Genomic DNA, 27256 nt, shown 5'->3' on the forward strand with positions numbered 1-27256 from the left:
TCAAGTCATAATGAGAGCTACTGCAGATGCACCCTTTATACATCAAAGGTCAGAAGATTACCAGTTAAAAACCAGCTAGAAGCTGAGGAGCTGTATAAAGCCATTGAAACTTCTATGGAATACAGCCAAATATTTTCAGCACACATACAAACCAATTTGGTGAAATACTGGTTAGTAGCTTCAGCTACTGAGCCAGCAACAGTTGCATTTGTTCCTGTTTTGAAAAACAACTGATGCGTAGTTTGTTTTTTTGAGTTAGACTCTGTGACTTCCTCAGACTTGCAAACTTCATGTGTACAGCTTTGACCTAAACAGACACAGTAGAGGTGACAGAAATAAAATGCCACCTGGAAACTCCTCCCAAACTATCTAGAGGAAAATAATATACAATTTTTGTATTTAAAACCTCTAAAAATCCAAGATCAAACAAGCTCTCTCCTGTAACAACTGAGGAGTAAATCTGTATGAAAAATTTAACAACAGAGCATCATAAAGAAAGTAGTTTTGCAGTAAATCAAGAGGAAACACCTGTGCTTCACAATGGGTGTCTCAGAGTCAGCACACCACTGTCTTGAAAAGTTATTAATATATTAACAACCATTTTTTAACCAGTTCAGTATGGATCCATCCAAAGTATGTTCACCTTCCATGTATGTTCTTCCTTCTCTGCAAACTGCCTGATGAAGTACGGAGCTAAAATTATTCTACTGATTCAGCTTATCCACTGTTTCCATGTCACAGGGCAAATAATTTTATATATTTCCTGAGATAAAAAACATCAGCTGATTATCCAAGAATTGCCAACTACCGAGACATTTAACTGGACTGGTTTCCCAGGAAATCTGAGCAAAGTGCCACCCCTTCTGTAGGAACTGCAGAGGAAGAGAACACCAAATGCAAAAACGGTCTGGAAGGAGACCTAAACTGCTGTTGCCAACAGTGGAGACCAGGCTATTGAAGTGTGGAGCTCACTACTGTGAAGTCTGATTTTGTCTTTTATTACCAACCCACACTTGTCACCTCCTAAGCAAGTCACCCCAGTAACAGCCCTGCTTAACAATCACTTCCATGGAGACTGAAGATCTGGTAAGCAAGCCCTGGGTACTCTAAAAGCCTAGCTTTTAGAACTGTTAAGACAAGAGTCCCTAGATAGAAAAATTGTACAATTTTAGTGATAAAGTTGCTTACTGGTTTTGCTATCCTGACCAAATTAGAAACAAACAGCTCTGGTTCAGAACCATTTCTGTATTCCCTTTGTGTCAGTATAAATACGGCTTCAATTACCAATCCTTGACAGTATCATTCCAAAAGGTGTTATCTATTTATGCCAAACACTGAAGTCAAATTGTCCCTTAAGCAGGACCCTCTACATAGCTGAAAAATGGGAAAAATGAGCATGTCAAAATTGCCTCAGTCACAGATTTCCTACGTGCAATTGCCAAATCCCCACTACTTTAACCTTCTCCCCGCATTTCCAGCATACGTTAAGCAACCTTAAAAACACAAGATTTTACTGGAATAGTTACATCTTTGGTTTCCTGCAAACAACATTCTCTTAGTTCTCAATAACTTAAGATTAACCTGTTTGCTTTCCAGTGTATTTGAAACTTCTATTGTCTTGTACAAGGCTCAAGTTTAAAAATCAGCAATGGAAACAGTACAGTAAACCACTAAAAATAGGCTAAGAGAAAAATGAACCAATGAGGCTGAATAAAAGAATAAGAAATTATTAATGCATAATGGATAAATGAACACCACACTTAACTATATATCCACATTATACATCAGCTTAGGGTCTACAAAAGATGGACAACTACATGAAACAAAGGTCACAGTGCCTACCTTTCGGCTTTGCATTTTTCAAAATAACACTAATCAGCTCTGGAACATCAAAGTAGGCAGCATAATGCAAGGCATTCATATTTGTCCAGCGGCTGCGTAAGCTGCTGTCAGCACCCAAATCAATGAGCTGTGTTGCAAATTTTACAGCAGTTTCAACATCACCTGCAGGGTAATTTTCATGAATTATGAATTAGTGATTTATTTATTTGACCTGAAAAAACATACATATTTATGTGCAACACAAAATGTACACGAAGCCCTTCAAACTCACAGCAGAACTATTACTATGCATTTCTTTTCAGGATTAGGATACAGAAATCTTTGTCCTCTATCACAAAGGGCTGAAATTTCTAGTGTATAATACCACTATCTGTTTTTCTCTAATCTAAGTACTGTGTCAGCCATCAAACCTAGGAGTTTCAGTATCTGATAGAAGAAAAAGAATTGCACATCACAATGCTGAAGTTTGTTAAAGGTTCTGCCAACACCAGGGAAGACAACCTATGTCAAACTTCTCTCAAACTCAGAGAAGGGGGTCAGGTCAACAAAAAAGTAACACAACACAGAAAAGTTAATAGGGGTGTTCAAACAGAATTAAATGTGCTCTCATTTCCAGTATTTATAACCATAATAATGCAAATGAAGTTTACTGTTCTCTTCTGAACAGGGTGAAAGAAACAAAACAGAAAGAACAGCCATTTAGTTGCCTTAATGTTCTGTTGTAAGAAAACTACAGCAAAAATAGATCAAACTTTCATCTTGCACCTCAGTCTGAAACTGTCTTTGCTACATAAAGCTCCTGTTTAAGCTGATACTACTGTGTGTAATAGCTATGCCACTAACTCAGCTTGCAGCCAATGGCTACAGCTGCAGTTCTGCACCTTCCTTGCTCATGGGCACTACAAGAGAGAAAACCAAGCACTAACAAAAGAATCTACTGCAAAGAACAAATCTGTAACACTCAGTGGGATTAGTTTATGTAAGTCAATTAGGTTTTTACATCTATAATGACTTATTATTTTACTCACCAATGCCATGAGCCCCTGATTTGCAAGTGTAATGCAGGAGAGTCATATCAGTCAGTCCATCTCTGTCATTCACATTGCAACCCCTTTTAATGATCTGACAGGCAAGTGGAAAACAGGCACAGTTTAGCTCAGGCCTATCTCTGACATCACTACTATTTCCTTAGTTATTTCAGATATATTGACTCCTGGATGCATTGCAAGGGCTAGCAACAAAGAAGCCTGCCAGAAAAGACTCTTAACTGCAGAACTGAGCAACATACACAAATGTAATAAATAGCATTATAATTAACCTTTATTATTTAGAGATTTAAAAGGTTCCTTATATTGCTCCTTCTAACATATACTTCACATGTTGAAAATTTAAGCAGTTAACTGCATGGGAAAATGATTTATGAAGCTCTCCCCTCGTTCTTTGATGTCTCAACAACTACCCACCCCACTCCCACACACACCCAAAACTAAGCCCCCAGCTATAATATGGTAGGGTTAATCTTCACTGCGCTCCCCCACACGTCCAGAAAAACCTGTAATCCAGAAGAAAAATAAGGAAGATGGATGGAAATACTAGAAACACATTTTGTGCCTAGGAACAGTTCCCTTATGGTCAGGCCTCAACAGTAACTTCATATATTGGAGTTTGGGATGACTGCTAAGTGGGAAACAAACACAAGGTGAAGTGTCTCAACGCAACTGCCTTGAGAGAAATATTGTTTATACTATCTATGCAAATGTACTGAATTTTATCCATCATATTTCTTTTTCCAAATAAAAGCTGACAACATATGGAATACAAGGTATGATCAATCACTACTTGTGAAAAAGCAGAAACTGTACCTGTATTTATGATTAATTCTGCTTCTGAAGGAACTGGTTTCATTCACTGTCAACAGAGTATTTAACATTGAGAGCACTCAATGATCTTAACTTGTATCTCACCTCATTCCCAATAATATCAATATTCTGCTGGACCTGTGGAACCCACTGCCTCAAGATAGCAAACAATTCAGAAACTGATGTTTTGGGGTCAAAGAGTATTTCTTGGCATGCTGCATCATTGGGATCAAAGAAGGAAAACTCTGTTAAAAAAGAAAAAAGTCCTTATATAAAATCTTGACATTTAAGATGCATCTAGTTTTTCAAAGTCAGAGGCAAAGAATAGCAGAGAGAAGAGAGAGTCACTCCACTACTCATTCACTATTCACTACTCACACTGGAAAAATCAGAATGCTGAATTAATTTGGAAAATTTTCTCTAACATCTGCTTTATTTTTCCTTTAGTACTTATGTCTTGCTTATACTTCTGAAAAAGCTTTGAATCAGCAACCAATACAATGGTACTGCAGGAGTGATTTTAAGTTTAGGCAAGGAGTAACAGAGATGTATGGTGATCCTGTTAATAAGGGCTTACTGTTGTTCAAGCCAGCCAAAGGCTGCAGGTTCCAAGCTGCTCCCAAGCACAGACAAGCCTATTGATCTCTCAAGGATCAAATGCATAGATAATTTCTCCATATGCTACAAAACATGTATTTTCCTACTTCTTCCATCACAATTTACATAGAACTTACTAAAATGTAAGCACACATTCTAATCAGGAAAGCATTCTGTGACCTCCGCTATTTTCAGATATTTCATGGATGCATCAATCCCAGCTGGTGGGAGCTGCAGGAAAGAGACACCTTCAAAAATTAAGGCACCAAATCAAGACCAGAAAATAAAAACACACCACTTTTAAAGATTTTAAGCCTCATGTTCTTTCAGGCAACCCAAACTGTAAGTGTATAAAACACCTTTTTATAAAAGTATATATTACATTATTCGTGTGTGTGTGTGTGTGTGTGTGTGTGTGTGTCTACACACATCCTCTATTTTAAATTAATGGAATTTCTTCCAACCCTGGAAAATTATATGAAATAAGCTGGATAGCAATGGCTATGAGGAGAGGGAATGGAAGCAGAGTCTACTGCCATCAGCAAATGAGTCATGGCAAACAGTGAACTTTTAATCCCTGCTGCAGCTATTGGGGAGTTGCCTTTGAAAGAGGTTTCGGACAAACCTACAACACTCACAGCTCTCAGACAGGACAGACAGGTTCAGCACCACACACCATCACCCATCGGGGTGTGTGACATGGCACAAACCACCCCTGGGTGAATCATCCCAACCTTTCCCCAAAAACAGCATACCTGATTTCTAGACTGCATTAACAGATAAAAGAACATACAGAGTTTGCTTCCCAGCTATTTAGAGTTCCTCAAACTGCATTTCCTTGATTCAACAATAATGGAAAAGGAGGACAACTTCACTGATATTTAGCATGAATTTTTATTTTCACCTCACATATTAAAAAAATCCAAACCCTTTATCTCCAGGCACCACATGAAGCGTGCTTCTTCCCTACATCCCATGCATCAACACACATTTACTGATTTATCCACTAATATTTACCTCCCACATAAACCACAGCTGATCTATACCTGAAAGCTGTGAGGTAAACTTGGCAACAAGATTCATGATCTTGTGCAATATTCACAGTTTTTACTCTACCAGGAAGATTTCTAGCCACAAACCTGATCCAATTATCTACCAGAAATCAACTCTTACAATCAGCATGGTAGGGTAAAAATCTGAGACTGTATCAAGTATTAATAACAACCACCTGAAGTGCTTAACAGGGGATCAGCTGTAGTCTTTGCAACCAAAGCAATACTACAGAAAATCTGTTAAAGCAATGAATCCTGTGAAAGGATGGCAAGGGCATCTAGATACTTTAAAATACTGCTTTCTCCCCCTCTATCTTTCCCAAGTATTAATTACAGTGCTCAACTGCATTAAGGAAAAATAAATGCACGGGATGTAAAGACCAAGAATCTCTCTCTGTCGTGGTTTAACCTCCTTCCCCAGATTCAGCAACATTACTGTTACACATGTGATGGCAATCTCCTATAAAAGGATTTTTTTTATTATTTAATGAGTAGGCAGAAACCAGGTAGACCAGACAGCACTGAGATCATAGGGTTATTAGAAAATACTACAATAAAACCATGTTTAAAGAAGGCAAATGAAAACTATCTAAGGGATAAGAAAGCAGAATGGAATAAATCATGGCAGTACTTAGAGTAGACTAGGAGAGTGATGAGAACAGAGCTAAAGCATGTAAAAACACATATTCATGTACTGAAATGTAACATATGGAATACATTCTCCACCTGAACTAACTTATAAAATGGGTCTCAGGATTTCTGAGTCTATCAAAGACACATTACATGTATTTATTTTTCCTAAATACAGCTGACTGCTCTAATCAAGGCATGGGAAACACAGAGGTGGAAGGAGTAATTTTTTAAGGCACATCGATGGTATATAGGTATTTTTAAGGCACATAGATATCTTCTGCAACATTCAAAGGCATTATAATTGCAGCCATCAGTGAAGCTCCTTACCTACATAGTGACATTATATACTCTTAGTAATTTTATTATAATTTATACATGTGAAGACAGTTACTGAAGACAAACATTATTCTGACAGCTGATCAGAATTATACTTGGTATAATTTTCTACCACTCACTTTACAGCACTGTATACTTCCAACAGAAATATCCTCTTCTAATATGTAATTAACATACTAAAGCACAAGTGTAACTCTAAGGGTTTTAAATGTGGTGTAGATTAACTTCCCTTATTTACTCCAGTTTTACATCTCAACACAATATCCAATTCTATACTGAGATATGAAAGAACTACAAACGTGACAACACATGAACAGAAGTGTACAAAGGAAAAGATGTAATTTATAGTGTAAGCAATAAGAAAAATGGAAAAAGCATGGGGGTCTTCATCTTTCATTTCATTTAACAGAGAATCTATTTAATAAGAAGAAAACTTTTTCTGGAAAGAAATAATTAAGAGTCAATAAGCTTTTCTTAAAATTTATAATTCAAATTTATTCTCTACTAATTTAAAAATTCATTTCCTGTTTGAAGTACATACCACAGTCTGAAGGCATTGGTGCTGCAGCAACAGAAAAAGTAACAGATGATTCAGAGTTTGGGAATAAGAACCGCTCTCTTTCAACAAAGGAATCTCCTTCGAAGGAAGGTTCTGGGAGATCTTCTATGGTCATCTTCTAGAAAGCCACTTTTGGGGGGAGGGGGGGGAAAGCAGCAAATAACCTCATTAGCTCTATTACAGTAAGATATAAGATGCAATGAGACTAAGATCTTGCTAACAAACTACTACTGCCATTACATTCTTATAAACTAATAAATTAACAAAGCTCACAGAGTATGGTGTCAAGGTTAGCCAACTTCTAGGTTTAATTTCCACCACTGAATTTGCACGTAAGTAATGGAAAGCGTCATATTTCTCCACGTTTTCCCAACTGAGCAGTAAAGAAATTATTAATGCTCTAAGTAGCAAACAGACACTGAGGATAAATGGATTAGTGTTTCACAGCTTCATGAAAACGTGAAGCATCAAAGTACCTGTCCTCATACACTGCATGCACATTCCCACCCTTTACCATGAGCAAGAACATGCTACCAGCTACTGCTGCCTCCCTTTTTTAAATTCCCAGCTCTTTCATCTTCCCACACACAGCTGCAGACAATTCATCACCGAGTGACTCACTTCTGGACTCAGGATTCCATATCAGCTCCTTTCCCTGCTCCTTTCCTTGATGTTTTAAAATAGCACACTTACCACAGCGCTGTAACCTTCACCCTCGTGTTGTTTCCAGTCAACTTCCCAGGTCTTACAGCAATCTAGGAAAGAGAATAAGGACTAAATGGTTGTAGAGTTATAGTGACAAAATCTAACAACCAGCCCAAGTTATATCCTAGCTATGGGTCACAGGTTAAGATCAGAAGAAAGCTGGCTACCACTTGTAAGATATTTTATCAGGCAAATCCATTAACAAGTAACAAAAAAATAATTATTCTTAATAGAAACAGACATGACTGCACCATCAGAGGCTACATCTCACAGTTGAAAAATTGAAATTTTGCATCTTGAATGATCCTTGCTAAACACTTGGGGTAAAAGCAACATTTCTACTAAACAACCTACATTCTTATTGTGGAGATTGCTATACAGTGCTTTTTTCTCAGGAATTTGTTTAGCCAGTCTGCTTGACAGAAAGAGGCCATGGAACTTCTAGGAATGTTTGTTATTATTGCATTTAATTTTTAAAGTAAATATGAAAAAAATAAGAAGACTTATTTTGGTTTTTGCACCTAACACACAACAAGCTGCGAGTAAATTTAGTCAAAATAAATCTGACACTGCTTGGGACCTCTCAATCTATGTGCTAATAGAAAAGGCATTTTAGCAGTGGATTACAGATGTTAATCTTGAAGTAAATAAATTAAAGCCTCCTTTAATTTTTATTATTTATTTATAAATAATATTTACTTATAAATGTATTATTTATAAAGCCCATCATACACAGTTCTCCTTGTGCTCAAGTTGGAAATAAAGGTCCACGTGAAAAATGCTCTTTTTTCTCCCAACTAGTTTATTTCCTAGGTCTTATACAGCTGTACAAATTCATGTTCTGGCATGAAGATCAAAGAGGAGGCCACTGGAAGGACAGGACTATTTTTTACCACAGCATTATCAAATTGCATTGGCTTATGTGCTCTTTGATTCAACAAGGCCAAAAATATCTCTGATTATTTCAGTTAATATTTTGCTACAGTCAGGAAAATTTAAGAGATTACATGTCAATGGCTTAAAAGCTGTCATAAAGATGATGCCAACAGCTTTCTTGTGTGAAGGACTAGAAAGTCCCTGAAGCTGCAAATATCTAATTAAATTGCTTTTGAAGGGAAACAGTGAAATAAATCTGCTACAATCTCATATTTCTTCAGAGGCTATAGCAAAACAAAACAAAGCTTTGTAAGATACATGAATCCACAAGTTTCTCACAGGCAGTACCTCAGAGCTCTCACAAAATGCACAAAGGAACAAGTAATATGCATGAGTATAAAAGATGTATTAGCTGAGCCTCTTAAGCTGCAAAAAGACACAAAAGAAACTAAAAGCTTTTTGCACAGCCCTATATGAGGGAACAAAAGAAATACAGTGAAAAGAAGCCAGACCTGATTGAACAGATGGCAAGAGGAAGAAGTGAGATTGTGTCAAGTAGGACAATATAAGTTGTTGGAACTTGAAATCAACAGAGACATTTCAAAATTAATACAAGAGAGTGTTTATGGCACACAGGAAAGCAGACCAAACAGAACATAACCTGTGCAAGCAGCCAGGGCATCTGTTATTCTGCAGGGCCAGAGACAAGAAAACCATCTGTACTCTGCCAAAGCAAAGCAGCCAGGGAAACAACCCACGCTGCCAGGTAGGTGGCCCAAGACCCAAGGGCTACAATGTAGATGCTGACCCAACTCCATAAAGAATGAATTTACATGTCCACAGGAGTGCCAACACCTCCAATGGAAGTGTGCAGGCCCTCACACCACCGGTTTTCATCTGACTCTAGAAATGTGGCACATGTCACGACACAGCACTGAACCACACAATGTCAAGACGACACGTTCTGTACCCACAGCCACTTCCAGAGGCTGCCAGCTCAGGTGTAAGAGCTTCCCAGCCAGGTAACTCCCCACACACAGCTGGAAAGGCAAAGGGAAAGGCTGAAAACTATTCCAAAGGAAGTGAAAAGGCATCCCCACGACATTCTCATAATGATTTCTGCTGCAACCAAAACCAAAACTGCCCAAGATGTTAACAATACCCAAGACACACTTTCCACCAAGATCCAGCTGGAAAGTCCTGGTGCAATGGTATGGGAGGCCTTCCAAAAGAGCAGTGACTTCCCTGTATTAGTAAAAGAATTAAGAGCAGAAACTATCAGAGAAATTACATGAAAGAAAAGACAGAATTTTTCTGTTCACAGCACTGTCAAACTGCCACTAAGCATAGTTTTGAACAGCAGAGAGTATCATACTTACTATTTGCCAGCCATGTGCTCCTCCAACTGAATTATATCTGAAAACGAAAGAAAAAAATATCAGGGAAAAAAACTTCAAAGTATCATCAGATGCACACACCCTTTTGCTGACAAAACTGAAGAGCAACTACAGGTTTCTTGATATCCACACATTACACAGGAATGCATGGTAGCTCTGCATATACATGTAAAAAAAGTTCCATAATAGAGGATTCAACGTTTTTATGTACTTTAGTTTGTAATTTGTGTTAAAGCACAAAGCTTTCCTGCAAGTGCTGTAAGAACTAATAAATGCTAAAGCACTTCAATTTACAGCATACATGTAGCTGTTCTGGGCTTTGATAGCTGAACCTGTCACAAATGTGATGCTATTTTTGACAACAACTATGTATAATCACTCCTTATCATGTGCTTAGATGTGCTCAAGAAATATTAAGTTCAGAGAACAAGTTTCTTGCATATACACCACCTGCCCACCTCAGAACATTTATACGAGTGGTAAATATGCCATACACACACAGTAAACCCAAGATTTTGGGTGGTGTGCAGGACCCTCTTGCAACATGGCAGCGTTTTCACAGATTCACTGAACTGTCGAGGTTGAAAGAGACCTCTGGCGATCACCAGTCCAGCCCCCTGCCAAGGCAGGGTCACCTGGAGCAGGTGACACAGGAGCATGTCCAGGGGGGGTTTGAATGTCACCAGGGAGGGAGAGTCCTTAACCTCCCTGGGCAGCTGTGCCAGTGCTCTGCCATCTTCAATGTGAAATTCTTCCTCGTGCTGAGGTGGAACTTCTTGAGTTGTAGTTTACAGCCATTGCTCCTTGTCCTGTCACTGGGCACCACTAAAAAGAGCCTGGCACCGTCCCCTCGGCACCTGCCTTCGAGATTTGCCTATTTATATACATTAATGGGACGTTCCCGCCTGCCTTCTCTTCTCCGGACTACACAGGCCCAGCTCCCGCAGTCTCTCCCCATCAGAAAGACGCTCCAGACCCGCACCTTTGTGACCTCGGCTGGACAGGCGCTTTGACAAGCGGCGGCTCCCAGGGAGCTCAGGCCCCGCACTCTCCAGGCTGCCTCTGCTCGCTCGGAGCTCCCCCGGCCACCTGCCCTACACACGGGCAAGTCCCGCTCTCACGGGGCGCCACCAGAGCGGACCCCCGGAGCAGGGAGGGACACGCGGAGACCCTGCCCCGGGCCGCGCCTCCCCCGCCCCGTGTGCCGCAGCCGGACGGGGGGAGCCAGGCCGGCCCGCGGCCCGCCCGCTGCGGAGGACCCTGCACCGCCACCCCGCTCCCCACCACGCGCCGAGGGGGGACGGGAAGGGACGGGAAGCGCCGGGAAGCGCCAGCCCTACCTGGTCTCTGCCGAGCGCAGCCCGGGCCGCACGCCCGCAGCCCCGGCAGCCGAGCGAGGCCCAGGCCCCGCCCATGGATGGTAGGCCACGCCCCTTCCTGCCCTCCGGCCAATGGGCGGACGGCGTGCCCCGCCCCGCCGCTCAGACCACGCCCCCGCGGCGGGGGAACCGGGCGGGGATGGCGGGAGATGAGACGGGATGGAGTGGGACAGGATGGAGTGGGACAGGATGGAGGTGACACGGGCTGGAGGTGACACGGGCTGGAGTGGGACAGGCTGGAGGTGGGACGGGATGGAGTGGCACGGGAATGGAGTTGACACGGGATGGAGGTGACACGGGATGAAGTGGGACGGGCTGGAGGTGGGACGGGCTGGAGTGGCACGGGCCGGAGGTGGGACAGGCGGGAGATTGGACAGGTTGGATGTGACACGGGTTGGAGGTGGGACAGACGGGAGGTGACACGGGTTGGAGACCACGCAGCACCACTGGCACGGTTCAGCACTCGGCTCAGGCATCCGGACTCCCTGGTTGTCTCAGCGGGCAGGTGGAGGAACAAAAGGAAGAAGTTCCCAAGAATGATTTTCAAAGGGTGCTCGTCCCACGCTGTAAAATCTAATGATCTAAATCCAAAGACTGGCACTGTTGGGAAACGCCTACGGTGGTAATGCCAGCTTCGTACTTCAGCCCAGGCTGCACGAAGGGAATTTTGACCTGGATAAGACAAGTTCTGCTATATTTTTATGCTCTACGTGTGTCACTATTAAATAAACATAACTGATGTTTACAGTCAGGTTTTTTGGTATTGTTTTTCCAGTGATTATATTAAAAGGGGTGGGGCAGAACAAATAATAAGAATGGCAAGTGGAAATTTCCTCAAGTGAAGTGCTGGAAAGGTCAAGAGTTGCAAATTCTCTCAGCTCCCAGAGACTCTAAAACTGAAAGGAGATAATTGAATTGTAGTTGTGAGAGTAAACAGGATACCAGATGGCTACAATAAAAGCTAGGAAATTCTTCCACTTCTTAGAATGTTCCATACCTTGAAAAACACAAAGAAAAAATGTTCCAGGAAAATGCAGGCCTGCTGCTTTGACCTCAAGGCTTAGGTTCAAACTCTTTTTATAAAGACAGTCATGTAAGCAAGATCAAATGTGAGCTTTGTACTGGCAGTCAGTGTTTGCCTTGTTTGAGATGCTTGGTGCTCTGGGCAAAGGAAATGTTTTATTGCTAATACCGAATAACAAACTTCAGTGAAGAGCCTGGAATGGAAATTATTAGCAGTTCTGGAGAAGACTAGAATTAAGGGGGACTTCAGCAAAGGTAAAGCACAAGCACAGGGGGAAACAGTGTTGAGTTGAATGCAAAGTACTGAACTTAGGGAGGTTACTGATGACATTCTAGGACATTATCCTTGGAACTAACCTTTGTTTCATATTTTCCTTTAATTTTTTTTTCTTTTTAGAGGAAAAAAAAACCAGCAAACCGATAAGGTAAAAAAAGCAAAAAGGAAATAATTGCTGTTGGAAAGGAATGAACTGATATAAGCGGGACCATTTACGGGATCATTGTATGGAAATGACTGAGGAACCAAACAGTGCACGACAGCTACACAAGGAGCATCATTACCAGTAGGAAGCAATAGCACTAAAACATCTTAGGATTTGTAACTGGAGAGTTGTGGCAGGGAAGGAAAGTGTTTGTGCCAGCAGGTCTGGCCATCTCCTTGAGGAATGACATATTGGTGTGAGCACCCTTCTTCAGTGAGCAGCAGCTAATCCAGTGTGTCTAAAGAGGGTTTGTCAGCACAGCCAAGGAAAAGAACAGTCTATTTTAGGAGGTTACCAGAGCACAGCTTGTTTGATGCAGCAGAATGAAAGCTGAGACAGAGGATATAGTTGCCATAAACCACAGAAAATGGGGTGTGAATTCAAAGATGGTGTTGAATATGAGGACAAAACTCTGTGTGACTTTTTTTTATACTACAAAATGAAAGCAAGGACCTAACAAAGCATCTCAGGTTCTAGAACATCCTTCTGATCAGGCCAGCAATGGCAGAACCCCAAATATCTTAGCTCAGAGTCCTGAGTGCTGCAGCTGCAGAGGAGACTGGATGTCATTGCCTGGTAAAACCCCTGCCTACATGGACTTCCACCTCTGGGCCCTGCAATGGAAATTTTAAAAGAATATATATTTAAACCATTTTCTGTACTTTAGCACATTGTCTTTTTTAGCCACTCCTACAAGCCAGGATGTGAGTGAAAATAAAAACCTGTCCAGCCTATCCTGTCTGACTCATTTGGTGCTGCCATGGGCAGCAAGGCTGCTGAACACCTGGAGAACTCAAAACAGTGGGCTGCACCAGCTCTGACCACCTTGGGAGGAAGATGGGGAAACAAAGCTTGTGAGCAACAAGCATGCTTCAACTAAAATATTATTTCATTTCTTGTTTCTTCTTTGGGCAGAAATAGAGCATTACTAACTCGTGCATCTCCACAGGTTTACGTACCGGAGGAAAGCAGTAATTTAAATGGCTTAGGAAGGCACTGCAGCTTCAAGTAGAGCCACTCTGGAGCAAGGCTTAGGGCAGCAGGGAGGTTCTTACAGTGAGTGTGCACACACACTGTGGTTAGAGACACTCTCTGGGGGAAAGCCAGGAAGAATCCTGTGTTTACCTCAGTTTTCAGGGAAAGCCTGAGATGCTTTAGGTAAGGGAACCTTTGGGAATTGGAAAAGGCATAAGGCTAAATAGCTGCACTCTTTTCTGTAGCATCTTGGGATAATTTTCAGGAACACAATTTCCTGGACCTCACTTCTAGATCCAAAATTAATACTACCACCTTCCATTAGAAAGTGCTGAAGCCCTTGCCCGCCAGTTAAATTGCCAGCCCCTCACCTGAAAGGAACTTGCTTGCCTTGAAATTGCTCCACAACCACAAACCTGCTTTCACTCATGTGAGCTGATGTAACTGTTGCCAAGGCTAGGGGAACCCTCTCCTTTTAATTTTCTAGATTTACATAACTCTGGAAATCTATGCTTAAGACTTCATGCTGTTTCACATGGTTCTGTATCCTAACTCTTGTCTTTTGACAGTCACTGTCTTACCCATTGAAACCAGCAGTGAATGTGTTGGTTGGGGCAGATAGCAAGCACCTAAAATGCCGATGGAGTGCCTTGCAAAGAGAAACTGTCACTAACTGACCAGCACACACTTTCCAAAAATAACAGACAAATGTAAATATAGCTCACAAAACTACTGCTGACACTTGTCATACAATTGTTCTTAATCTCTTTGGGTCACCTGAGTGTACCAACAGCCTTGTGTAGGCAAACCCCCCAAAATCACTCTCTTTAGTTTTCTATTTGTATTTCTTCCTTCATTAATTCCTTAATAAATATTTTTTCTCGGGGAAAAATTTTTAGGGGGAAACTAGCTGCTTTCTAGTTGCTTTCAATTACTTTTTTCTTTTTAATTGTCCTTCTGCTGTTTAAAAAGTCCAGATGTTTTTGCAAAACAGATTTTTGAAAGCATGGGGGTCATATTTATTGCCTCATGCAATCAGACTGAACCACTTTACTTCAAAGTTAGAATTTTTTAAAAAATTAAAAAGACAGCCAATTCTGAGAATTTTGTCTTTCACTTGCATCACCACCACTAGTAAAGGCTCTGTATAGACTCACAGGTTCTATTCAATTCTTTGCAACTACATTTCCTTTAAATCATGATGCTCCTATTCTTTACCATTGTTTCCACAGGGGAAACAAAACAAAGCTTCATATGCATCTCTGCTAGTGATCACAGAAAAGAGAGAACCTGCTCTATATCCCAAACTAGTGTCAGCTCTGCAGGAGAAGCTGAAATAAAAGGAGACTAATTCTTATTTACTTAGTGCTGTCTAGGCCAACAATATGAACAGCTCCCTGGTTATATTCAATTTGCTCACACAAAAAAAGAAAAAGGGCATTTATTTGCGAGCAAAATAGCTCTTTAAAATTGTTGTTATCACTCAAGTTCTCCATAATTCCTCAGTGAGCTCTTTTCCACAAATAAAAACCTGAGATTTATAAGACTTGGCATAATCATTTATGTGCATTACCTACTTTATCCTCTCTTTTGTTGTATGATCATGAGATAAAGTACTTTCCATATAATTTTTCATGAGGTAAAGCATTGGGATTTTTCTGAAGTGGCTCAGAAGTACAAAGGAATATATACCTACTTGGTAATAAGAGTATTGATAAGAAAAATGCAATTACACTAGTGTTTGGAAACAGACACATCAATGATCTCACAGAAGCTAATAAATCCGGGGCAACATTAAATAGTCATATTGCAGATACATACAGACACCAATTAAAGCTAGGATAAAACAGATTCCTTGTTAAAACACATTTTCTATGAGCCTAGATCTTGATTTAGTAATAAATAATGTGTATTGGTTTACTATTAATTTTTAAAATAATAAATGACTGCATAATTCATATCATAAACCAGGATTTTGCATTTTAAACCATAACTTTATTTCCTGTAACATGTTAATGCATGGTGTGAAAATAAGCAGAAAAAAAATTCAAACAAAAGTAACATGACTGATTGAAGGCAAAGGGAAGAAAAACAGCTTCCTAAATACAACCACTAACTCACAAAGAGTTAATTGTCAAAACTCCCAGTGTGAACAATGGAGCTGTTGGAGCTGCTTTTTGGAAAAAAAAAAAAAAAAAAAAGACACCAGAGATTCCATAGCACAAATATTAAGCAGCTACATAGAGATGTCTCTCAAGTCACACTGTAAAGCAGAAAAGGGACATGAAGGCCATTTGCTTGTTCTCCTGCATTTTCCTAGACTAACTGTGGAGGGCTACAGCATCTTGACCATTAGCATCACCAGGATGAAGCAGCTGCGTAAATCTGCTCCACTTCTCCCCTTGGAACACTTTAGACACATGCCCAACAGGGAATACAGAAAGAGTTAGGATGGTTCTGTAGAAAACACATTGTGGTCAGGCACAGAAGCAGCCAAAGCCTGAGCTAAATGACTGGCCAGAAGCAGAGTCAGGAGGTGATTGCCTGATGCTTCCCAGAAAACCCTTGTGTGAAATTACTTACATCATCATGTATATTAAGTGCAATGTATGTATTCCTGAAAAATTACTTTGGAGAAAGAACATAGCATTTTAAAAATATTCCTAGGAATCACTATAGTGCCTTCTTCCCTGTAAAACCAGGTAATTTTGCTGCCTCTGCTGAAAAGATAAAAAGATTTGAACAATAGGGCTACAGAGAATAACAACTTCCCACACAGACTGCAGTCCAGCTCTGAGGAATCAATCATGTAAGCAGTTACTTAAAGTCTAAGAATGTTTCATAGGCTTAGCAGCATGTAAGGATTTTTGGGAACTGGGCAGGATACACATGACCATGCAGGTGGAAATTGCTAGAGAGAAGCTGTAGACTTCTAGTCAGCCTTCAAGCTGGCCACTGTTGTCTGTAACCCCTGCAACACTGAGGAAGGGCCAACTTCAGTATAAAAAGCTGTGCCTGGAAATTAAAAAAAACAAATCCATTTAGGCCAGTCTGAGTAGTGAAGAGAGAAGCTGGGGGTGGTTGCTGTTATGTCCCTCATCCACATGCCACCCTTCACAAATAAGTACCCAGAAAAGACAAGTATCTTCAGCCTCACCCAATTCCTACTTTGGCTTCCCTAGTTTCTCTTTCAGAGTAGTATTATACCATCCTGACCTTTGAAGTGATTCAAACAACAGGTTTTCCCTTCCCTTCCCTTCCCTTCCCTTCCCTTCCCTTCCCTTCCCTTCCCTTCCCTTCCCTTCCCTTCCCTTCCCTTCCCTTCCCTTCCCTTTTCCAGATATGGAACTATATATTTTTAAATTTTTTTTTTCTTTCTTAAGAGTTTTAGCCCATGAAGCCTTGCATTTAAGAAAGCTAAGCCCTGGCAATGGAAAAGAAATAAAGATAAGCAAGTCACTTTTGTGAGTTCAAATTTTATCCCAAGACACTCAGACAAAGGAAAAAAAAATGAATTTTCATTTAATTTTTAATTTTAATTTGAAAATAAACAGCTTGGATCCACTAGATTCAGATGCTGTCTTAACAAGATAAGCAAAACTTCTTTCACTGAATTACTTAATTCAAATACTGTTGTTGTGAAGTTAGGATTTTCAGGCTGGGAAACAACTTAGGAGAAAAAAAATAATTTTCAAGAATGATCATCTGAGAGGAGGACAAAAAGCCCTAAAATCTTGTTTGGAAGTCATAGAAGGAAAAAGTAAACAGCTTGTCACTTGCAAGCAGGAGAAAATTCTGAAGACTCTCAAGGCAGAAGTCTTAACAGGCATTTCTGACCCATTTGATTTCCTGTCTTTTACTCTCCAGCGGGTACATCCGTGGTCAAGGTCACCCTTCTCTTAGTTAAGGAGTATCTAATGATGCTTACATGCCGTGTTCAAATAGTTTCCCTTCAGAAAGGCTTCAAAATCCAGCCTCTTCCTTTGGATCTCTGCATTCAATGGTATGTTATGATTTTGCAACAAGGGAAAAAAGCAGGGACAGGTACCAAGTCCTTCTGCCCCCCAATACACAGGGAAAAAATATCTGCCTTTATAAATACAACACTGGTGCTGACTGGCTGAAGTCTGCTTACCCTAATGAGCTTAAAATCTTATTTGCAGAGGACATCTGTCAAGGCAGAAGTGAGGTACACAAGTGCTCTTAATCCATTAGCTCTAAATCCAGCCGAGCTCTCACACTCCTTTTTTTGAATCAAAGAAGAAAACCCAAGTGGGAACATACAATGGAACAGGGCACAACTTCAAGAGCAGATCCTATGCAATAAGCACATGGGATTTTATGGCAAATAATAAAGGAAACTGACAACAAAACTGGGCTCATGATGGAAAACTCCTGAGAAACAGGCCAGTCTGCAGCTCAGGATGACACAGTGAGTTTTATTTTAACTTGTGTTTTCCCTAGTTCTTCTGGATTTTTGACCAAAAACAAAGACAGAGATGGGCTGCACACCTTCTCGCAGTGAGACTACCAGTACTGCTGCAAGAAGTGGTCTTAAGGCTTTGAATAAACCCAAAAGTGTTTTGCCAATTGATTCAAAAGATAAAGGAATACCTCTGCTGGTTAAAGGTTCATCTTGCTACAATATTGACGAATGTGGGATTCAGAGGCAGGACTGTGTGGAAGAAGAGGAGGAGGATAGACTGTCAGAGCTGGACAAAAATGATAATTTGCAGTTATCTTCCAAGGCTTGCTCAGATTCCCAGATTTCCAGGGAAGATAAGAAAATTGAGAGGATAGCCACAGATGCTGAAGTTGTTATGTCTGAACTGATTGAGTCTCAAAAACACATCACTGAGTCCATAGAGATCAGAAAGCAAACCTCCTGCGAATCAGAAGCATCAGTTTTTGTCTGGGATGACAAGAATGAAAGCAACTCAAAGCAAATCCCAAAGAAAGGAAAGAAGAAAAAAATCCATAAGCTGGCAAAGCAAGGTCAACACAACAAAAGTAAAGAAAGGTCCATTCTGGCCCCGTGTGAGACAGAGAAGAAGGTAGACTTCCCAGAACTGCTCGTCAAGGCTCACCAGAGTGCATATGCCTACTTACATCCCAACCTCTCCAAGTATGAAGCTATTCTGCACATGGCCAACCAGGCCACCCAAACTCAGCTTTTTCTACAGCAGATGATCAGCTTCCTTGTGCTTCGCTTTGATGAAATCAACCAGCTCTTGGAAGAAATTGCCAATGATGGGGAGAGTCTTCTCAAAGATGTAGGTGGGAATCTGGCATGGCCAGCAGAAAAGGACAATTTGAAGGAGCATCCAGATCTTCTGCAGCAGCTACTGCAGTACACGGTCAACAAAATGCAGTTGGTGAGTGGGATGCTGGCCTCCCTCACGTCCAACGCCCTGCAGGAGACGTGCAGCTACCTGCAGTCTGCTGCAAGCAACTTGGAAGGCAAACTGAAAGCAAAGCAAAGCTTTGATGAGCACCTGCTACGGACAGTAAAGCTGCTCGAAGCCTCAACTGTGGGGCCCTCTCAGTCCCATGGTGATGACAGGACTCTCTGTTCTGAGGACAGTGGCATTGGTGTGGACAATGAATCCCTCAAAGAGTTCAGTGCTCTCAGTCAGCATGGAGGACAGCCAAGCGACTCCTGTGCACACGAACATCCATCCCGAAAACATGCTGGAACAGCGGAGCGTGTGAATGGTGGGACAGCATCAGTGGGCACAGCTGCATCCCATGGCTGTGCTCTTCAAAGGCATTTTAAAGACATGTTTCGTTCATCTGTGCAAAGGAGGGAAGCAACTTCTTGTCAGGGTGGAGTAGCAGAAGGCACTTCTACCATGGCCCAATATGCAAACTTGAGCAAAAGCCGATCCTACAACTCCTTGCAGTCTGATTCTACTCAGGAAGGTGAACATTTCAAAATCTGTGAATCAACAGATTTTCCTTCTGATGAGGATGAGGATGATGACGATGGTGAAGAAGAGAGCACACTGGGGGAGGATGATGACAACACAAGTTTATCAGAAATGGGGAAGGATGTTCTGCCGAGGTCTCTGTCTTCACCTGCACTCATCACTGATAACGTTCAAAGGCAGTCCATCAAAAGGACAGAGAACACAGACACAGAAGAAATAATTTTGAAGATGAAAGACGCCATTAGTGAAAAAATCAAGTTTGTCCCAGCTAAATCCAGGCGTAAAGAATGGATAGAGGATGAGAGTGGAAGAGCAGTCCTAGCAAAAAGGCCCAGTACAGCAACAGGCAGACAGAGAAAGTTTGGGAAACAACGACGGTCCAGGTCAGAGGAATCCCTCAGAAGCCAGGCAGAGGACCCGACTCTCCTAGAGCTTCAGAGGACTCAAAAGGAGCTCAGCAAAAGGCTGGAAATGTTGTGTGGAAAGGATATAGCTAACAACCAGGAGCTTTGGAAATCAAGAACAGCACCTTATTTGCAGGATGAGCAAATTACATCTAGGTCCTCCCGCAAGCTGAAGGCAGGCCTTGCAAAAAATTTCAGCATCCTGCCTAACCAGGATAAAGTCCCTTTGTTCACATCTGATCAAAATCCTGTCCTTCCACTGAATGAAAAGAGAGTCAGGAATCCTGTAAGAGCTACTGTGCCTACCCAGGAGACACCAGGAGGCAAAGAAAACGGGCCTCCTGGAGCACAAATGTTGAGTGGCAGCGGCTGTACCTCCCGGCAGTCCGTCAGAAAGCTGATTGAAACCTTCAGTCCTACTGGTGATCTTGCAAAACCCACACCTTTAAGAAACTTAGGACCAATAAAGTGCATCAGAAAATTTGGACTTCCAGTCATCCCACCCACCACTTCCTTTCAGAGAGGCCTGGCACCTTTCAATCTTAAGCATCGTATTTCACCAGTAGAAGACACAAACACCAGTGATGTTTCTTCTAGCTTTCCAAATACCTTTCTTCCTGCACCACCTGCAGAATTAAGCAAGAAGGACACAAAGGAAGAGACCGATGAAGACACTGAGAACCTGCCACCACCACCACCTGAAATGTTAATGGACACTTCTTCCGAAAATTTATCCGAGCCTGAAGAAACTGGAAGTATAGAAGGAAACTCTTCAGAAGATGCCAAAAAGACCACCAAACCAGAACTGCATGCTGCTAAGAGATCACAAATTTCCCCAAAAATGAAAGCCTCCCTTCAGTCCATCGACTTACTACCAAGTAAAAATATCAGTGGCCCCAGTGCGGTAACGAATAAAGGTCTAAGGAATACGAGGTCAGGGGATGAGAAACTGCACAGGTACTCTCTGGAGCTGAACCCTACCAATGTGCACATCCCTAGCCAAGAGGAGATATTAGCAACCCAAAGGAAAGAGGCTGCTGATTTATACAAGCAAACCCATAAGATTATTCCTCTTCGAAATCCTAGTGAGGTTTCAAACCCACACAGCAACAGCTCAGAGAGCAAGGGCCCCAATCCACCTGCACCTTCAGTGCCGTGCCAGAAGCACGGCTCTCCCGATCCGCTCCGGAGCAGTGAGAAAGCCTCACTGTTCACCAGGAGGGTCTCCCCAACGAGAACTTCTCCTTCTTCATCAACTGAGAAACTGCTTTTCAGCCCCCCAGCACATCACAGGCATTCTCTGCAGGCTTTTAGCAACGCTCAACCAAGCTCACCCACCATGCAGAGGAAACCCAGTCCTCCTTCTAGCCCCAGGATGCCCAGCCCACCTTTGCAGAAGAAGCTTCCCTCTCCACCACCGCAGCGAAAACCACTCAGCCCTCCCGTGGGGCACAAGCAAAGCTCACCAACAGCACAGCGGCTGGCAGGCTCCCCCGCTCCATTCCCCACCACCCCATCCCCACCAGCCTCCCCATCTCGCTCCTACAAGGGGCCAAGAGCTGGGCTGGATGCTGGGGATGACCACCAGCTCTCCTCCTCTAAGAGGGGCAGCAATGTCCATTCCATATTTTGCCCAGCCACCTCTTCCTTATTCGAAGCCAAACCTCCAGTGGTACCCAGCAAATGCACTGCAGAGGTGACTAGCCAGCTTGAAGCTGCATCACATTCCCCAAAGAGCAGCCTGCTGTTCCAGCAGCCCGGAGGCCGGACCAGGAAGCTGTCCCTGAGCACCACTAATCCTCAGCCATTCGTAAGGAGAAGTTTCTCTGACCGCCGACCAGGGGTCCAGCCTCATCTTCCAGCTCCTCTAACAGCTGGCAGTGAACCCGCACTTAACCAAGCAAGGTAAGGAACTTCATGAATGCTCCTGTTCAGAAAAGCAGACGTATAGCACCGTGCTGGCTTTCTAAACTTCTGATGGGAATTTAATGTTTAAGGGGTTTCCCAGAAAGGTGTCCTGTTCATGTGCAGAAGAGATGGCTGGGCAAAGACAGCACTGTATGATCATGGTCAGTCCCTTCCAACTCAAATAATCTGTTCTAATTTCTTGCCTCAGATTTCAGTAGATTCCCAGTCTGAATGAAAAGTTAACTTTGCATGGCTTGCTCAAGCCTTACCCTTACACACATAAGCTGTGACAGGCACCTTGGGGAAAATTCAGTGCTGGTTTCATGGCACAGAACTCCCCTTCTTTGTGTGGGGGGTAAGGGCATCCACATTCAATTCTTAAAAGCTCTGAAGTAGCCCTCGGGTTATAAACATAAATATTTATGAGAAGATAGGCTTGAGCCAAGAGGAGGGGTGTTTTTCTATCATCAGCTTCTAATGCAATATAAACTCTTCATGTGAAAGCCGTGTGGGAATGTTTCAAGTCAGCTGGCAAGAATGAGAGACAGATAATATATAGGCAAGGATCTGTGTGGTCATAATTACAGCCTAGAATTTTGAGCTTCTTGTGCACAATTTCAGACCTAGGTACTGATGTCAAGTCTTCTGGGTTTACAGCCCAAGCCCAGTTTTCCAAGTGGAAAAGCATCCCATGGGTACTGGAGATACATTGCTCTGAAAAATAAATCAAAATATCAACACATCAGTTCCATGTTTGCTAAAAGTGGTGGCCTTTTATTAAAACAATGGGCTTAGCATTAAACTTTGTGCATCACCTAAGAAAAAAAAAATCATAAAACCAGCCAGGAAATAGAAGTGAGTATTTGGGAATACTCAAGGATGTGTAACAGCCTGGAAGGACAGCGTTGTTATTCTAGTTTCTCGACATCTTAGGATGTGTAAGTCAATTAAGCTTTAAGCTTCTCTGGTAACCTTTCCACACACAAGCAGTATTTTTGCGCTTGCCCCAGAAGAGCTGCAGTCACACGACTCATTCCCTTGAGGAGGGATAGGGATTGCAAGATCAACCCCAACAGGATGAAACTGCACTGGCAGGTGCACAAGCACTCAGGGCACTGTGAGCACAGGGACAATCATAGGCATTGAAGACAGATGTCCAGGCATTCCCACTCCAATGACAGAATGAGGACTGAGTATCCCATGCTGGCAGTAGAGGAATGTGCTGAACAAAACATGTAAAAAACACTGTAATAATACTGCATATTCTAATGTTGCATTGTAGTCTGATTGAATATTTCCTAAAATTCCTGTACAGTGTTGCTAGGTTTTCTGTTGTTTTTATGTACTGTAGCTTTGTCTACTCTGGTGCCTGCAAGCAGAAATAAATGTTTTCAAAAGAGGTTTTATGTAAAATCTTGCAAGACAAAAACCCCTGCAGTTTTATGGATGGATTTTAATACCAGTCCATTATAAATTTCTCACTAATGTATACTTCAGTGGGGTGCATTATCTTTCTATCACAGCCTGTCAGAGTATAGTGAGCAATATAAAAAAACCTCACTATAAATAAAATCATCCCTTTCATGAAAAAAGTCATATATCCTAGTGTTATGACCTACAAGTATTTTGGAAGAACAAAATATATATCGTGGGTCAAATTCAGCTTATCACTCATCCCAATGAATATCAACAGCAGTACTAGTCAGTTATGCCAAATTTATATCAACAAAAGGGAAATTTAGGCCATTAATTACCACACACACTGATTTAAGATCCAGTACACAGCTCTGTGTTTTCTTACACCAAAAATAAGGTGCCTGGAGTAAATTTTATGGACCTTACATTGAATGGCCTAAAATGAATTATCACAGCCAATGAGCCAATGGGCAGAGAAGGACCATTTTAAGAATGAACACAGGGAAAAAGTTCTGCAAGGTCTTCAGATCACTGTAGGTCCTCTCCTCCTGCCCAGGACTGGGGTGGTTGCCACAGCTGTGAGCACCACATCACCCTGTGCAGATGCTGAGCCCTGCTCTTTTAGCAGGTGCCTTAATAGACAAGAGCACCACAGTCTGATCCATCATTCTCCTCCAAGTTCATTAAACAGCCAGGGCTTTCTTTGCTTTATAATTCATCCAGCTGACTGAGGAAAATCTAAAAGTGTCTAAAACTAAACCTAAACCCAAACCTAAACCTCCGCATTCTAGCAATGTTTGCATCTGGTCTCAAATTCACAAACCATTACCACACAGCTGTCAGTCTCCTTTCCTTCATTCCTTCTCTTGCTTTACCTCTTCTTTCCAAATATAACAATGACTTTTTTAGTCTGTGTGGTGCTTTCCTGTGTTATTTTTTCTCTGTTATTAGCAGCTTCATTAGTAGAAGGGAGAGGACATAGAGTCAAACCTGAGATACCATCAATCTTTTATAGGTAAAACAATGAAGAGCAGTGAGTTATCCAGTGTCTCCCATGCTCACAAACTCAAGGATATAAGAGATATATCCCCCCACTTTTCCCATACCAAATTAAATTACCCATTTGCTGAGAAGCAGGTTGCCAAAGACCATGTGGCAGAGCTTGTACAAGCAAAAAGAGGCAACTGAGTTCCCTCTCCCACACACAGCCTTTTAGCAGAAACACACACACAAAAAAGAGGCAACTGCCATCTTATTTTGCAAGCTGGCATTGATGGTCATTAAATGTCAGCATTGGGCTGTGTGCTGTGTGTGTGCTGTGTCACGTTGTCCGTGTGTCTCCTACACACTCGTTGCTCTCCTAGAAGGAAAACTCACTCTTTTTCCAAGCATGTCTTCTGCCCATCCCGTGTTGTAAGGACTTGAAACATTAGTAGCCCTAACTAGGACTGGAACTGGAGCTTTTGCATTTAGTCTTAGGGTACCTGACAAGAACTTCAGTTCTCAAGTCAGTTCAACCGGTTCCTACTTGAACAGCCTGTGGTTGGATAGACTGAGATAACTTGGCTGGTTTCTAAGTTTGGTCATTTGACAGCAATCAGCAATTATTGGCATCTCAGTAAGGCACAACATGTACAGTTGCTCTGTTCATAGAAATTTTGTTAATCTGTAACACAGTTTCTGCGTATGGACCTTAACAAAATAGTATTTCATTGAGAATACTCCTCTCCCAAGTGATAGAGCAGAGAGAGAAGATAAAATGCTATTGTCTTTAACATACTGTTCAAGGAGAACTTGAGAATGGATTGGGTTGAGTGAATCAGGCTCAAAGCAAGTAGCCCAAATGAGCCCTTCTGTAGCTGGGGGATATTTGAATCTGGATTAGTTTCATGACTGGACATGCATCACAAATCTCTTCATGTAGCAGTTCAAATCATCATAGTCCTAGCAGTTAAGAGTAGGAACATAACAGCTTGTCTGTAGTTGAAAGCTCATTCAGTTAAGTAGTTTATATACTTAAAATACAGTAATGATTCCCAGATAGCTCTGAAATATTTCCCCATGTTGAGCTAAACCATGAATTAGCTGCAGCAACAGAGGGCACACTTCACACACTTCAGCACAGGAAGGCAGAGGGTGTAAGATACCCGTGACTAGATGAAGTCCCTGTACCCCTAGGGAGTGCCAGAGCAACCTCGAGAACATAATTTACACTTTCTGTGTCTTAGTGCTCCTGTCACCAGAGTGAGAGTAGCTGATTTGTAATACCAGAATTCCCCTCCCATGGTCATGCTGGAGTGCTCAGAAATTACTGTAACCAGGCTAAGCAGGTGCACATTGGAGGTAAGACCCTTCCTTTCCTTCAGCAGTCTGAAACAAGGCTTTTCACTCAAATCTGCCCCTCTCTGCAGGGAAACCCAGTCTCACACTGGGTTGTAAAACATACAAAATGTTTTCTTCCCACAAGAGGTCTGGGAGGGAAGAGTACAGTGCATTTGGCACGACAAGAGTAAAATCTGGATGGTGCACATAAGGAGCATGTTCAGGAGGAGACGGAGAATGACCGGCTATCGTGCAGCATTTCTGCTTTGTGGGATAATGTGGTCTAATCACTGCTGTTTTAAAAAGTCATGATTCATTAGCCTCTTAAGCATCTTTCCTTCTGCAGCTTGGAGAAGAGCCCAAGAAAAGCAGGTGACTCTTGGAACAGCTCTGGCGTTCCTGAAGCCAAAGAGTCCAACAGATCTGCTTCCCACCCCGAGCTCTACGTCGTGGGCCAAGGGCTGCAGAGGGACTGACAGCAGAAGCACCCCCAGAGGCAGAGGCATAAGCAAGGCCAGAGAGCCCAGAGGGAATAAACATCCTTACCAAAGCCTCCAAAATACGGCTTCATCTTCTCTTGCGAGGAAACTGTATGATGGCATTGCATCAAAAACTCCAAACTGGGCTCAACACTCGGATGAAATACCAGCCAGCAGCTTCTCCTTTCATTTCATGGTTTAGCTCAGCGATCCACATGAAGCAAAAGAAACACTCTGTAGCTGGGTGAGTCTGAGGCAAATTTGGTTGATGAAGACAGGACCTATAGCCAAGTCCTTTTTTGCCAGTTTAGACAGAAGAGTTTAAAAAACTAATACAAATTATTGTTATTCAGCATGTTATTTATTCAGTAGGCATCACAGTCTGTGTAAAAAGGGACTTTTCCAGGAGGGAGGTAAAACCCTGATCCAACTGAATGTTACTGCAGTTAAACATCCATGGCTTCAGCAAAGCCACATTTTTGCCCTAGGTGTCTATCAACATGCAGGAGAGAATAATGTCATATACAAGTTAAAACAAAGCAACCCCTTTTAAAGGAAAAAAATAGGGATCTTACTCCCTCAAAAAATCCTTTGATCTTCTAAATCACCTTTGATTACCAGATAATCTTATCACCTCTAGTTTCCAGTCTTAATCCTGATTAGTTTTGCAATAGCCTGATCAAACAACCTTATAAATCACAAGGCATCTAAGGACACATTCAGAGGTTTTGTTTGTGTTTGTTTTTGGTCTTTTGTAAAAAAAAAAAAAAAAATGCCACCATAGAGAATCCTGTTCTCCCTGAAAAAGTTTATTTTTTTTTCTGATTTATGCAGTTTAAGGGTATTTATTGTAATTTCTCTGGATAGTCTAGACAGATTCTTGTTAATAAAACCACAAGTTATTTACAGTCAATTAATCCTAAGTTTCTACAGTATTCACTGGAATATAGTCTCAAAAATTACTGGATCTTCCTTATCTAACTAATATGTTATCATGCTTATGGTGCATCTTCTAATCAATGTAGTTTTAATTTCATTTGACATGTTTTCATCTACAACTTCAGTACAGAATAAGATCCGTT

The 27256-nt window shown here is 41.8% G+C and overlaps 2 protein-coding genes across 2 annotated transcripts in view; one reads left to right on the forward strand and one right to left on the reverse strand.

Moving 5' to 3' along the window:
- Positions 1 to 7633, reverse strand: part of CLIP4 (CAP-Gly domain containing linker protein family member 4) — a 28554-nt gene extending 20921 nt beyond the window's left edge. Inside the window, exons 1-5 of the mRNA XM_062489353.1 lie at positions 7572 to 7633; positions 6861 to 7007; positions 3807 to 3946; positions 2871 to 2964; positions 1843 to 2004 (exon numbers count right to left, since the gene is read on the reverse strand). Of these exons, the coding sequence (XP_062345337.1) occupies positions 1843 to 2004; positions 2871 to 2964; positions 3807 to 3946; positions 6861 to 6993 (529 nt within the window). The 5' untranslated portion in view covers positions 6994 to 7007; positions 7572 to 7633. The remainder of the gene's footprint in view (positions 1 to 1842; positions 2005 to 2870; positions 2965 to 3806; positions 3947 to 6860; positions 7008 to 7571) is intronic.
- Positions 7634 to 18214: 10581 nt separating this feature from the next.
- On the forward strand, positions 18215 to 26171 carry PCARE (photoreceptor cilium actin regulator). Its single transcript, XM_062489354.1, has 2 exons — positions 18215 to 21954; positions 26042 to 26171. Exons 1-2 carry the CDS (start codon positions 18215 to 18217, stop codon positions 26169 to 26171), a joined length of 3870 nt encoding a protein of 1289 aa, XP_062345338.1.
- Positions 26172 to 27256: the final 1085 nt, after the last annotated feature.

This window comes from Cinclus cinclus, chromosome 3 (genome assembly GCF_963662255.1).
Source record: "Cinclus cinclus chromosome 3, bCinCin1.1, whole genome shotgun sequence".
In the NCBI taxonomy this organism is placed as follows: Eukaryota; Metazoa; Chordata; class Aves; order Passeriformes; family Cinclidae; genus Cinclus; species Cinclus cinclus.

Coding starts and splice junctions, on each gene's coding strand:
- PCARE (XM_062489354.1), top strand. CDS start 18,215: ATGGGCTGCACACCTTCTCGCAGTGAGACTACCAGTACTGCTGCAAGA. Junction 21,955..26,041: donor CCCGCACTTAACCAAGCAAG/GTAAGGAACTTC, acceptor TTCCTTCTGCAG/CTTGGAGAAGAGCCCAAGAA.